Source organism: Prunus persica, chromosome G1 (assembly GCF_000346465.2).
Source record: "Prunus persica cultivar Lovell chromosome G1, Prunus_persica_NCBIv2, whole genome shotgun sequence".
NCBI classification, from domain to species: Eukaryota; Viridiplantae; Streptophyta; class Magnoliopsida; order Rosales; family Rosaceae; genus Prunus; species Prunus persica.
The window spans coordinates 21,149,405-21,162,119 of record NC_034009.1 but is presented as its reverse complement, the minus strand read 5'-3'; the positions used below and the strand labels follow the sequence as shown (position 1 = coordinate 21,162,119).

Sequence of the window (12,715 nt, the reverse complement as noted above, 5' to 3'; positions counted from 1 at the left end):
CCCTCCCCTCCCCTCTCCTGATTAGGTGTATCATTTTTTGTTATAAATAAAATTCACTCGTACCGTCAAGTTTAAAAAAAAATAATAATAAATTCAGCTGAGTCCATTTTGAAATTCTGAATCCGTCCACGTATCCAATAACTTCTTCAAATAACTTTCCTCATCTCATAGGCCATGAATTTGTTGATTAAGTAAATAATTTTTAATGAGACAATTACTTGAACCAACATATTAGCCCATTTAAATTAGCTATAAAATAATATATGAAATATCCATGAAGTTGTATCAATCTCACCTGCAACCTACGACCCTTACTAGCAATCATAGTCTAAAATATCAATAATATCGACGAAATATCGAGGATATTATCGTTTTTCTGGGTTGAGGATATTTTAGAATGTATCCATACACATATCATATAAATATCAATAATAACACAAAATATCGATGTCGATAATTTCTCTCACACTTCAACAATATTTGGCCAAAATATCGCTATAATATCGATAATATCGAGATGATGAAGACAATGAAAAATTTGAAGAGTTATTTACACTAACACCCCCTAATGTTTCTTGTGTTTTCACAAAACTCCCCTTAGGCCTAAAAAATTACACGAACACTCCCCCTGAGGTTTCAGTTTGTTTTCACAAAACTCCTTCTCATTGTTTGTCTAAAAATTGATGATTTCATTGAAAAAAAAAACTTATGCAAATGACAAAATTAACCTCAATGAAGTATATGCAATCTAATCTCAAAGGCCAACTTTGTAATTTAGAGAATTTTTTTTTTTGGGTATAAAATCATCAATTTTTGGATGAAAAATCAATGAAAATGAATTTTGTCTAAACAATTTAAAACCTCAGGGGGTATTTTTGTAATTTCAAAAATCTCAAGGAGTTTTATGAAAAAGTCTCAGGAGGTATTAGCGTAAATAACTCAAATTTGAACCTTATAGGAACTCTATGTGGTATTAAGTCACTCATGTATCTACCACGCAATGTATAAAATACAAAATATTGTAGTAAATCATTGTAAATAAATTATTATGGTGTGTTTAATCTTCTTTCATTAATTGCTACATATTTTCTACAATCGCAGTGTTTGTCAGCTTGCTATGTAATTAACTTAAATCAGTTAAACCCATTATGCAATGCATTTCCTTTCCATTTTTTGGTGATAAAGTAATAGATAATTGACTAAATAAACATCCTCCAAAGTTTCAAGAAATTTTTTTAAGTTTTTCTTATAATTTTCGTGGTTTTTATTCAATTTTTATCGATATCGATGATATTCCGATATTTCCATTGAAATTTCTGTATTTTTAGACTACTGATATTTCTAAAACCATCGATATTTTAGACTTTGCCCGTGATCCAACTACTCTCTCTCTCTCTCTCTCTCTCTCCTTCCTATAGCAAATGTTTTTTTTTAATATTTAAAATAATTATTTTCTTACTTTCAATTTTTAAAACATTTTAAAAAAAGTTATTTATTTAATCGATGTGGCGTGCTACATTAAAAATTTAACAAAAAACATTTGACTGAAGTTCAAGTAAGGACCAAATAGATTTAAATAAAAACTAACAAGGTCATCTTAAAGACTAACAAGGTCACATAAAAACCTTAATGATCAAAAGTTATAATTTCGTTAATCTCAATGGCTATTTGTTAAAAATAACTCAAACTCAATAATAGCTAAATTTTGACACACAACAAAATGAGAACCAAACACCCCTACAAAATAATACAATCAAAACTTAGCAAAAAATTCAACAACCAAATAAAGATGGAGAATGCGTACAACTGCCGCACCATTGACCAGACACAAGAGTAGTTAGAAAAACAAAATGAAATGCAATATTATATGATCACATTTCTATCTTCAATATAATTTAGGATTCAGCATGGAGATTTGGAGACTGCGTAAACCCTTCTAGGCGTACAAATCTTAACACGCTTTACCAAACTACCCTCACCACCCTTCAAAATTTCACCACTAGAACAATGAAACACACCGTAATTACCGCGCCGTCTGCAAGGGTAATTAAGTCATGAAAAGTGACAACGATGAAAACAAATTGCGACTTTTAAATTACACACAGAGAACGCCCAACGGTCCAACTTTGACTCTCTCGCTCTAGAAAAATTCTCTCTGGAATGCTGGTCATCTACAAATTCAACTCCTCGCGCATGGGTTTCCCAAACCCTGAAAACCCTAAACACCTGTTACTTGAAACCCTTGGAAGACCGTTTAATTTCTGATTCAATTGCACTCGGATTTCCAAAGCCCCAACGCCATCATGGAAACGGTGTCGTTGGATTTCCTGGTCCCGTCCTTATGGGAGATCGAGGTCGCAGTGGCTGCCTCCGTCTTCGTGATCTTCGCTTACTGGTTCTTCACGTACAGGGGCGGCGGAGGTGGATATGCTGATCGCCCAGTTGTGGACAATTCTGGTGCTTTCGGAGATGCCATTGATGACAAAGACAAGGTCAATCCGCTAATTTGATTTTCTCTTTACTTTGATTTTGATTATCAAATTTCGAACCTTCTGTGGTATGTTTATAGTGTTTTCTTTTGGGTGGGTAGTATGCTTGTGAATTGTGTAGCTTCATATTCTGGAACTAGATGATAAAGTCAAGGTCAACTCAGTAAATGAACTTTGTTTTCTTTTTTTTTTTGGGTTAAAAAGCTGAATACTTACTTCAATACTTCCAGTACCGTTCTTCATTGAAGGCCAGCGCAAGCTTTCTTGTTGTTTTGTTTGTTCTTTTTTGTGTGAGTTTTATTGGGTTTTGATGATAAAGACAGGGTCAATTCGGTCCTTATAAATTTTTATGCATGAAATTCCCCCCCCCCCCCCCCCCCCCCCCCCCCTATTTGCAATAGTTATTTTGATATATTTTGAAAGATTGTCAGGTTTGGTTCTTTCTTGCTTATAGTTATGTCAATTGGTTTCTGCTTTCCATGATTATCGTCTATGGTAGTAGACCAGTTCTTGATTTTTGTTTCTTTGGTTTTCTATCCAAAGTTCTTCTTTTGGCATATAGAAACAATGAAGTTTGGTTAACTTTGTTCTAATATTTTTAATGCATATTTGTCGGTGTTTGTAGTAATTAATGCCATCTTTGTGATAAAACGAGGTCAGCTGAAGTCATTTCTAATCTTTCCTTTCTATTGGGTGCGTGTGTTTCAGAAATTAATATTTTAGGAATCCTAAAACCAATTCTTTGGTGGTGTTAAGTGAAACCGAGGGGATCTAGCATTGTATTCCAGTGTTTGAAATGCGGGGAATAGAACTGTGTTTATAAAGATACCGCAGAGCTTGAAGAAGCGAGCCCCTTTCAGACAGCAGTGTTTTACTTTTTGGAAAAACAAATAGAAGGGCATAATTGTTATTTTGATTTGTGGTTAACACCAGGGATGGGTTTAGGAAATTAACCCCTTCCCTTGGGAACACATAACCTTCATTTTTGGGTTTTGGATACCTATGTAAAAAGTCAAATGCAGAGTAATTTGCACTTACCAAACGTGCAATGCATTATTATAAAATGCTAAAGCTCATTCTTGGCCTTAATTCCATGCAACAGACACAACATCATTATCAGATTTTTCTTCTTGTTGAAATTTGGACTTTTGTTGTTGCTGTTGTTTAGCATTATTATCTAATTTCTGCATTTATGGTTATCATTGTCCTTGATGCAAAGTCAGTAAGAGTCTGGGAAATACGTTATTGAGTTTGTGGATAAATCATGAATAAAAGAATTTAGTAATTCCCTTCATGTAATAACTGCTTTTGGAGTCCTTTTTTTAATAGTTACTCTATTTTCCAAACAAAAAAAGAAAAAACAGAAGGAAGTTTACCATATGAAGTAGCATTAACCCCACAAGAGTAGCTCCTGAAATTGTGGGTGATAAAGAATTGTTCTTGACAAACAACAAAATTGGAAACTAAGTCTGCCTTCCTACACTTGTTTCGGATACCGTTAGATTCTGTGTTGTGCGGAAAGGCTAATTAATAATCTAAAGAAATCTTTTGAGGGTTACTTATGTTGATCATGAGGTGGTGAGCGACCAAAATGATATTTTGTCTATCTTAATTGTATACATGCTGTCTTCACACATTGTTGTTGGGCATCCATTAATGTCGCAAGATGCATTTTCATATGCAGCCTGTTTCCTTGAATAATTTTTAACTTGTTTGACATGCAGTTCTGCACTTATTTTGTAGATCCAGTTGAAAGGAGATCTTCAAAACAGTTCTGCATATTTAATCAAGGTATAGCATGATTGATTCTGGGGTGGTTGCTTGAATAGATGAAGACCTGGATATAATAATTGGAGTTGTTTCCTTATTTATGTATTTTGTTGTTTGCATAATGTTATTTATTTATTTATTATGAGATGGTGCACTACTTTCCAGCTGGAACTGTTGGCTGCTAAGAATCTCATTGGTGCAAACTTAAATGGCACGTCGGATCCCTATGCTATGATCACTTGTGGAACAGAAAAGCGATTCAGGTTACCTGATTCTGGTTCTCTTTGTTTGCCACTTTTTACTTAATTATGGTTAAAAATAGACAGATAAATATATGTGTGTATGTATTTCTTACATTTCATGAGAAGGTTTTATTTACTTTTGTTGCTGGTGCAGTTCAATGGTCCCTGGTTCGAGAAATCCTATGTGGGGAGAGGAGTTTAATTTTTCTGTTGATGAGCTTCCTGTCAAGGTACCTATCATGTTTTGTAATTTTTATCTGTTGGCACTGTCAAGAATGTAATTGTGAGGTTCAATAATGACAAATGCATTTTTCAAATAATTTTTTTTACTGAATCAACTGAAGTTTAAAGTTCTACATCTTGTGTTGGTTTCCTTTTTTCTTTTATTTATTATTTTTTTATTGATAAACTAGGTTCAACCTTACATATAATATATCTTTATTTTTCCAATAAGCTATACAGGAAACCTGGTTGTAATGTAATGTTTGTAAGGCTTACCTGGTGCTGTAATTTCTGTGCTCCCTGCATTTCTGTTAAAACTAATGAACCAATGTTTCTTGTCCTTTTGAGGCCTTATAGTTTCATTGTATGTTGTCTCTGCAGATTAATGACCTAGTTGATTTATTTATGTAGGATTGGTTTATTAAACTGATGTATTTTCCGTTTGCCCTTGCAGATTAATGTGACAATATATGACTGGGATATAATATGGAAAAGCACTGTTCTTGGTTCAGTGACTGTTCCAGTTGAAAGTGAGGGTCAAACAGGTGCAGTATGGTATACATTGGATAGCTCATCGGGGCAGGTAGTTCTTTCTGCATATTACCTTTTTGGGTTTAGTTTTATCATTTGTATGGTTATTTCTATGATCACTATCCTTGTACAAATCAATTAGAATCTTGTTTTGTCTTGTCAGGTGTGTCTCCACATAAAAACAATAAAACTGCCTGTGAATTCTTCAAGGTAGTCTTTTTAGTTTATATCTTTCTAACATTTTCTTTCAGTTTATCTTTGGAGCCATTATCCTATGCCTGTAAAGTCATAAGTTGAAGTCATCACTAGCGATGCTTGTGCGGATTTCATAATCATATATTTTCCCTTTTTATATCAATCCTAGAAATAAATATATTTCACTGTGTTTCATTTCATGTGATTTTCTGTTTGTATGATATGATGATATTAAATATTTGATTCCAATCATGCTTTAACAGTTTTACTTTTCCCTTCGCTGCACATGATGGGACTACACCCTTCTTACACTAAGACAGCTCTCTTTCTTTTTCTTTTTCCTTTTTTTTCTATGCATGCCTGGTTGAGTCACGAGAGTAGGCACTGGATTAAAATATATATATATATTTTTTTTATGTTATGGTTGTGATCGTTAATATAATTTCTTTAATTGGTATTATTAATGGGAGCTGATTTTCCCACTCCTCTTGCCCACTTACACTCCCTTTTGTTTTTTTTAATACTTTTGTAATTACCATTAAAAGGGAGTGTAAGCGGACAAAAGGGGAGTGGGAAAATCAGCACCCTTATTAATATGTCCTAATTACCATGCAATTAGTGGTAGGGCTATGAATGGCTATGCTGGAGCTAATCCTCGAAGAAGGGTACCTTCAGATAAACAAGGGCCTACAGTGGTTCATCAAAAGCCAGGCCCTCTCCAAACTATATTTAATCTACTTCCAGATGAGGTGAGTTGAGTGGAACGTGTTTGGCAATGTTTATATGTGAAACTCTTAATGACATATATCTATTGTACATGTACATGATTGTTCGTTTAATTATGTCTAGTTGTTCCAGTCGTGGGACTAATATAGTATCTGTTTCAGGTTGTGGAACATAGTTATTCATGTGCACTTGAGAGGTCATTCTTGTATCATGGCCGTATGTATGTCTCTGCATGGCACATTTGCTTCCACTCTAATGTGTTTTCTAAGCAAATGAAGGTTAGGCTATTGTTATTTTCTATCAAGTTTAAGCCAATATCATAAGACATTGTTTCTTTTTGAATCATGAGAGACTAATTTAAAAAGTTTGACAGTGCTCCTAATTGATTATAGTTTTCACTGTTTTGTCATACTCATATCTTCATATTACCGTCCTTGTCTTTAACATTTATTAGCAGTTCAACATATTGCATGATAAAGTAATTTTGACTCTTAACAACCATCCTACATAAATGCTTTAGATTTCACAGGATCTTATTAGTCTTTAAATTTGGGAAAATATAATAAGGAATTAGGATTAGGGTCTGCAACAGTTTGGTCCATATCTTTTAAAAATTGGGAAAATAACCTTAAATTTACGAATTGTTATGCCATTAGTCAGTTCGTCTGTCAAACTATCAGGTTAGCTCCTATTTTTGTGGGGCAATCGGTGGCATGATTTTTTGGTTATATGGATGTTAGATTGATGCCACCACGTGAGCCATTTTTCATCCCTTTCTGTGTCTAGAAGGTTAAGTTTTCTTTGAGAAACGTTTGTATTTGTTGTCCAATGGCATCCCTTAATCCATGTTTCATTGATCTGGCGTTCAAATAAGCAAAACAATGGGTTGAGTGCTAAGTCAAAAAACAAAGGTTGGCTTGACGGTTTGACTGTAAAAGGGCCTACTGTATGGATTTGTAGGGTTATTGTCAATTTTAAAAGACAAAGACCAAACTGTCACTTACCCCAAACCACAGGGGTGCAAAGTATCATTGACCCCTTTAAATTCATCATGGATATTGTTTTACTTATCTCAACAAGTGCTTTCCAACTTCAAAATTTATGGATAGTTAGACGTTTAGGAAGAAAGTTATGATATTTTAAAGTTGGTTAAAAAATCAGTGGCATATTTATAATTTTCTTTTTTAATCAACTTTGAAATATCATAACTTTAATCTATTTGAATTTTTTTTTTTGTAATAGACTATGTTCTTTGGATTTCTTGACTCACAATCTCAAAAAGGTATACCCCTTAAAAACATCAGTGGCATATTGTTTTATTGCATGTCATTGGATTGATTTATTGTTTTTTTTTATTTAAATTTTTTGGTAGATGTATGATGGTAACCTTTAAATGTCATTTAGAATTTCTAATATCATGTGCTTTTTTTCACTTTTGACAGGTCATCATACCATTTGGTGATATTGATGAGGTGCTCTCTCTCTCTCTCTCTCTCTCTCTCTCTCTCTCTCTCTCTCTCTCTGTGTCTATATATATATATATATTCTCTCTCTAAGGTTACAGGGTTGATTAATTTGCAATGCTTAATCCTGTGGAATTTATTGTTAAAGATTCGGAGGAGTCAGCATGCATTCATTAATCCTGCTATAACAATTATACTTCGCATGGGTGCTGGTGGGCATGGTGTGCCTCCTTTGGGGAGTCCTGACGGTCAGTGATTAGTTCTAAACACTTTTAATAGGGACTTTTTTTACTTTTAGTCTTTGTTTTAGACGAGCTTCAAAATGCGAGCTTACGTTTAACAGCATTTTCAAACTTTGTTTCTGTTATTCTATAGACTATGTGCTGTATCTGTACTGTTTTACCAAAATAGAATATAGAGCTCTTCGCAAACAAACAACTAGGATATGGAACTTCAGCGCTGCATTTCATTTTATTTCTTCTTGTTTGTCTTTTTTCCGGATCTGTAAGGTTGAATTGGGCCGGCTAGCTAGGTTGAGTTAATAGAGCCTATTGGAGCTCAGCCTGCTTTGTATAGCTCTATGTCCAAGTTAATCTGGGTATCGTATCAGATCTTTTAGCCCAAGCTCACAATGTCTTTTATGATTGTCTATGGGCTGAGTTTGGGCCAACCTAAGGTGGAAAGGTTATCTTAAGTTTCTCCAACAATTTGTTTTCTTTTGACTCTTAACTTATTAGCCATAGGCACTGGACCACTAAAACCTACAGGTAACATGTTGATGACTGGACCACTTTCCTCTTCTATTCCTGGTAGATTACTTGTCCACTTTGCTGCACAGCACCTCTTAAGAAATAAAATTTCATCTTATCGTTTAACCAAAAAACAAAAACAACTTGTGCTAATTACCAGTTGCACAACGGTGGGTGGGTTCGTTTCAGAGTTGAATATTGCCAAGCATTATGTGCTTGTCTTCTAATTAGGCGTAATGCTGGTGGCGTAGGACCACTCACGGAGGTATTTAGGGGCTTTGGGAAGGCTACTTGATACTTAGAGAGGAAAAGAGGAAGATAACCTAAAAGGCCATAATATAGACATAGTAAACGAACAAAACCAACGGCCACAACTATAGCCAATTAACAAATCTGGATAGTACAAAAATTCCCTTTTCGAGTTATAGTCAATATAGCTTATAAAATATAAACCTGACCACTTACTAATATAGATAAACCAAAATGAGGACTCAATAATGACTGAAGTGGACTGTGAACAAGATGATCTTTAAGCAAGTTTTTTTTTATAAAATTTATAAACAAACTTTTAGTTGTCTGCATAAGTTGGTATATGGGTGTTGCATTAATTTGAATTTCTCAAGAGTGTTTTTTATTTCTCATACAAATGCTAAATTTTTGTTTCGTTCTGTATGTCCTGACAGTAAGTTGGCTTTTTGATGGTGAATTCTTCTTGTGCATTTTCATTGAACTGCTGGTTTTCAAGTTTTAATGTTGTTTTTTGAATCTATTGTGGATTCTTTTTTATTCTGACCATTGATCATTTAAAATGAGTTTAGGTAATGTACTTGTTCAGAGTGCAGATGGGAGAACAGTGCTTTGATTTATTGGTCGTGTCTAAATTGTGAATTTTGTTTCTAATCTTCAATATTTCTCATTTCAGCTTCTTATAAATATTGAATCATATCATAAGATCCTCTCATTAGACCTGAGTTGCATGAAGCTTCTGTAAAAGTGCCTCTTCCAGTTTCTTGATTGCATGTAAGCTTTGCAGTGTATTCTAATTTTGTTAAATCTTTTTTCTTGTTTTTCCCCATTGGTGTCTTTCCTGGATAAATTTTTGTTCGTATGACTTGCATTGAATCAGACTTATTCACAAGTGTTTCGTTTGGTGTCTCTAGTACAAAGTAAATGCACATTCTATGGTTGATGTCTTATGTATGGGCTTTTATATTGACTTGTTTTTCCATATGAGTTATGGTTTTTATGTTCTTTAGTCTTTCTTTTTATTTTTTACTGTATGAGCATATTTATTTGGAGTACTCTTGGGAAAAATCATTAAGATGAATTTACCTGTTAATGCGTGTTTTGTGGTTTTATCGCCTTGCCATTTTCAGGTAGAGTGAGATATAAATTTGCATCATTTTGGAACAGGAATCATGCATTTAGAGGTCTCCATCGCACAGAAAAGAATTACCATGCAATGTTAGAAGCTGAGAAGAAGGTTGATACCGTGTATTTCATGAGTTTTGTTGTCTACCTGGGTTAATGTTTTTGAAGTTCACTCATGTTTTATCTACTAGAGAGAGCTGGAGCCTGATCTAGCTTTGACAGAACTGAACTTTATAACTCAATCATGTTAATTTTATATCACCAATTATTATAATCATGAAAATGTTGATGTAGTAAAAAACAAGGATCTTTCTTGTGTTCTTTTGATATAGTGTGACAGAAGCATCCTGATGGGGCCACTGAAATTCTGTGGCTTTAGCGTTCACAAGATCAATTTCAGCGGCTTTTGCATTTACAATATCAAGTTTGCACGTGCATTCTTTCAACATTTGTATTTAAATCTTAGAAGCAATTCCACTCTCATTGAATCCTGGCTTTGCCTGTTTTACATCTGTTATTGATTTTTAAAATGTGAATCTCCCCCTTTTATTTATCCATCATGCGTTAACTTGCTGATTCTTTCCCTCTACATTGCTTGAAATGGTTGGATGGAGAATTTTTTATTTTTATTTTCTTTTGATATGTACTCTCTGGTATATAGGAAAAGGCAGCGTCAGCACTGCGTGCACATAGCAGTTCTGTAAAAGGAAGTCAGGCTAAGATTCCTGAAGATATCATCCCCAAAACTGGAAAGCTTCCAGCTTTTATCAAGGAAGAAGTGATAACTAGTATATATAATGTATGCATCATTTTAGTTTGTTTTCCACCATTATATCAGGTATGTTAATCAGTTATTAATAAACAGTGTTTCTTCCAGGATGTTTTCCCATGCACAGCTGAGAAGTTCTTCAATTTGTTGTTGAGTGATGGTTCAAATTATTTACATGAGTATCGTTCAGCACGAAAAGACACTAATCTTGTTGTAAGTACCTTTTATTTTAAATAGTGCATGTTGATTACATATCGGAATTTTGTGAATTTATGTGCGGGGTCTTGGTTGCAAGCTTTTCTTTCCTAATCCCAATATTTGATTCTGATGGTTTCCTGGCTAGTAATCATGTAGGATAATTAGTGGTACTGTGTAGTTCTTTCAACCTAGGAGAATAGTGTTTTTTGACTTCTAATCTGAAATTTCATTTGTTGATAAAATCTTAATAAAATACTGTTCTATTTTCTAAGAATCTAAGATGGGCATCTTGTCTGTCCTGTGTACTTTTTACTATTAAAATCTTGTTTCCCTATCGAAATAAAATAAAATTTCTTGTTTGTTATATTTTCAGATTGGACAGTGGCATCCCGCAGATGAATATGATGGTCAACTCAGAGAAATAACATTCAGGTGCATTTGTAACAGTCCCATGTGCCCCCCAGATACAGCCATGACAGAATGGCAGCATGCTGTTTTATCACCAGACAAGAAAACACTGGTGCAGTGACTTTTGCCTGCCCCTTCTTTCATTGTGTTGTTTCTAGTGTTAGATTTTCGAAATGTAGTAATATTCTTTGTAGTAACATTATTTGTTCTTTCATTAGTTATTTTAAATTTCCTTTTATTTTTTGTTCTGAAGTTCTTTGCTATCTTTTTATTTTTTTATGTTTTATATTTCTTATTTTCTCAGATTTTGCTCATTGTTTTAGGTGTTTGAGACAGTGCAGCAGGCTCATGATGTTCCATTCGGGTCTTACTTCGAGGTATGCAATACATTGATGATGCTTTTTTGCTTTTCAGATGTAATATCTTCTGGATCCTGATTTGAGATTGGTATGTGTTAGAATTCGTGATATGATTTTATCCTTCTTATTTGACAAAATAACGATGTCTTCAGTTTATTGTTAAACCAAGGAAGAAAAACCTAATGAGTTACATTACTAGCACTTGGGAAGTTTTGGTACAGATGATAATTTTGTGGACTTCCATCAGTTTGTTTATTTTCTGTCCATGTTCCTTAGTTAAGGTGCTCAACCTATATTCTAGAAACCTGCACTTCTTTTTTTTTTTAAGAAGAAAGGAAATTATATTGCAGAGAACAATAAAAACAAGAGTGGTCAAGGAGACCACTACAAACAGCACAGAAAAAGAAGAAACAACATAGAGAGCAAAACAATCCCCAAGGCACCAACACAGTAAGCCTGAAAGGACAGACTTAGCCTGGAAAGCAAAAGAAGGGCAGCTTTCCAATCAAGTCAAATAAACCTAAAAGAAAGATCTCTAAATTCTGACGAAGTCGAAGCCCAAAGTGAAGACCATACTCTGACTTTCTCCCATAACTCCTCACCTTCACGACGAGCATGGTTATCAAAATTAGATCTATTACTTTCCAACCAAACCACCCATAAGACAGCCAAAACAGAGCAGCCCCAAAGCACCTTAGCTTTCTGTCCTTTCCCTGTCCTTTTCCTGGAAGTTTATCTCTCCGATAAAAAGGTGAGCAGTCTTTGGATAGCACCCAGCTGATATCAAACTCCCTAAACAAACACAACCACAGATTAAAGGTCACCAGGCAATGCAGGAAAAGATGACCAATCGACTCTGAGCTGCTTTTGCAGAGAGAGCATCACTGATGGCAAAGGCAGAGGACATAGGCCTCCTCTGAATCATGTCACATGTGTTAACCTTCCCATGGCTCACAATCCAAGCAAAAACTCACTTTTGGGGGGCTTCTCAATTATATGGAGCATGTGGATCCTAATTAAATTGTATTTTGTTTCCTTGTTTCAGTACAAATTCAGTTCATTGAATTGGAATTATTTTTTTGACTGTCAGCCATCTAAAAATTTACGTTTGGCTATAAGAAAATTGGATGAAAATCATGAAATAAGTAGTCTTATCAGATTTCATCTGATGCAATTTCATGGCAATTCTTTGTGTCAGCTTAATCCAGTATTAACTTGTGAGC

General features: G+C 34.3%; 1 protein-coding gene across 4 annotated transcripts; it reads left to right on the top strand.

Moving 5' to 3' along the window:
- On the top strand, positions 2,102-12,695 carry LOC18792337 (BAG-associated GRAM protein 1). 4 transcript variants are annotated; one of them, XM_020554433.1, is made up of 15 exons: positions 2,102-2,492; positions 4,239-4,280; positions 4,425-4,522; positions 4,656-4,731; positions 5,178-5,306; positions 5,418-5,464; positions 6,069-6,198; positions 6,337-6,453; positions 7,618-7,647; positions 7,787-7,886; positions 9,764-9,870; positions 10,420-10,557; positions 10,636-10,740; positions 11,099-11,245; positions 11,457-12,695. In XM_020554433.1, the coding sequence occupies exons 1-15, from the start codon at positions 2,304-2,306 to the stop codon at positions 11,568-11,570; spliced, it is 1,569 nt and encodes a 522-aa protein (XP_020410022.1). In that variant the 5' UTR covers positions 2,102-2,303; the 3' UTR covers positions 11,571-12,695. The 4 variants fall into 4 exon arrangements, with proteins under 4 accessions (XP_020410022.1, XP_020410023.1, XP_020410021.1 ...); XM_020554434.1 differs by having other exon boundaries at positions 4,233-4,280; positions 6,075-6,198; XM_020554432.1 differs by having other exon boundaries at positions 4,233-4,280.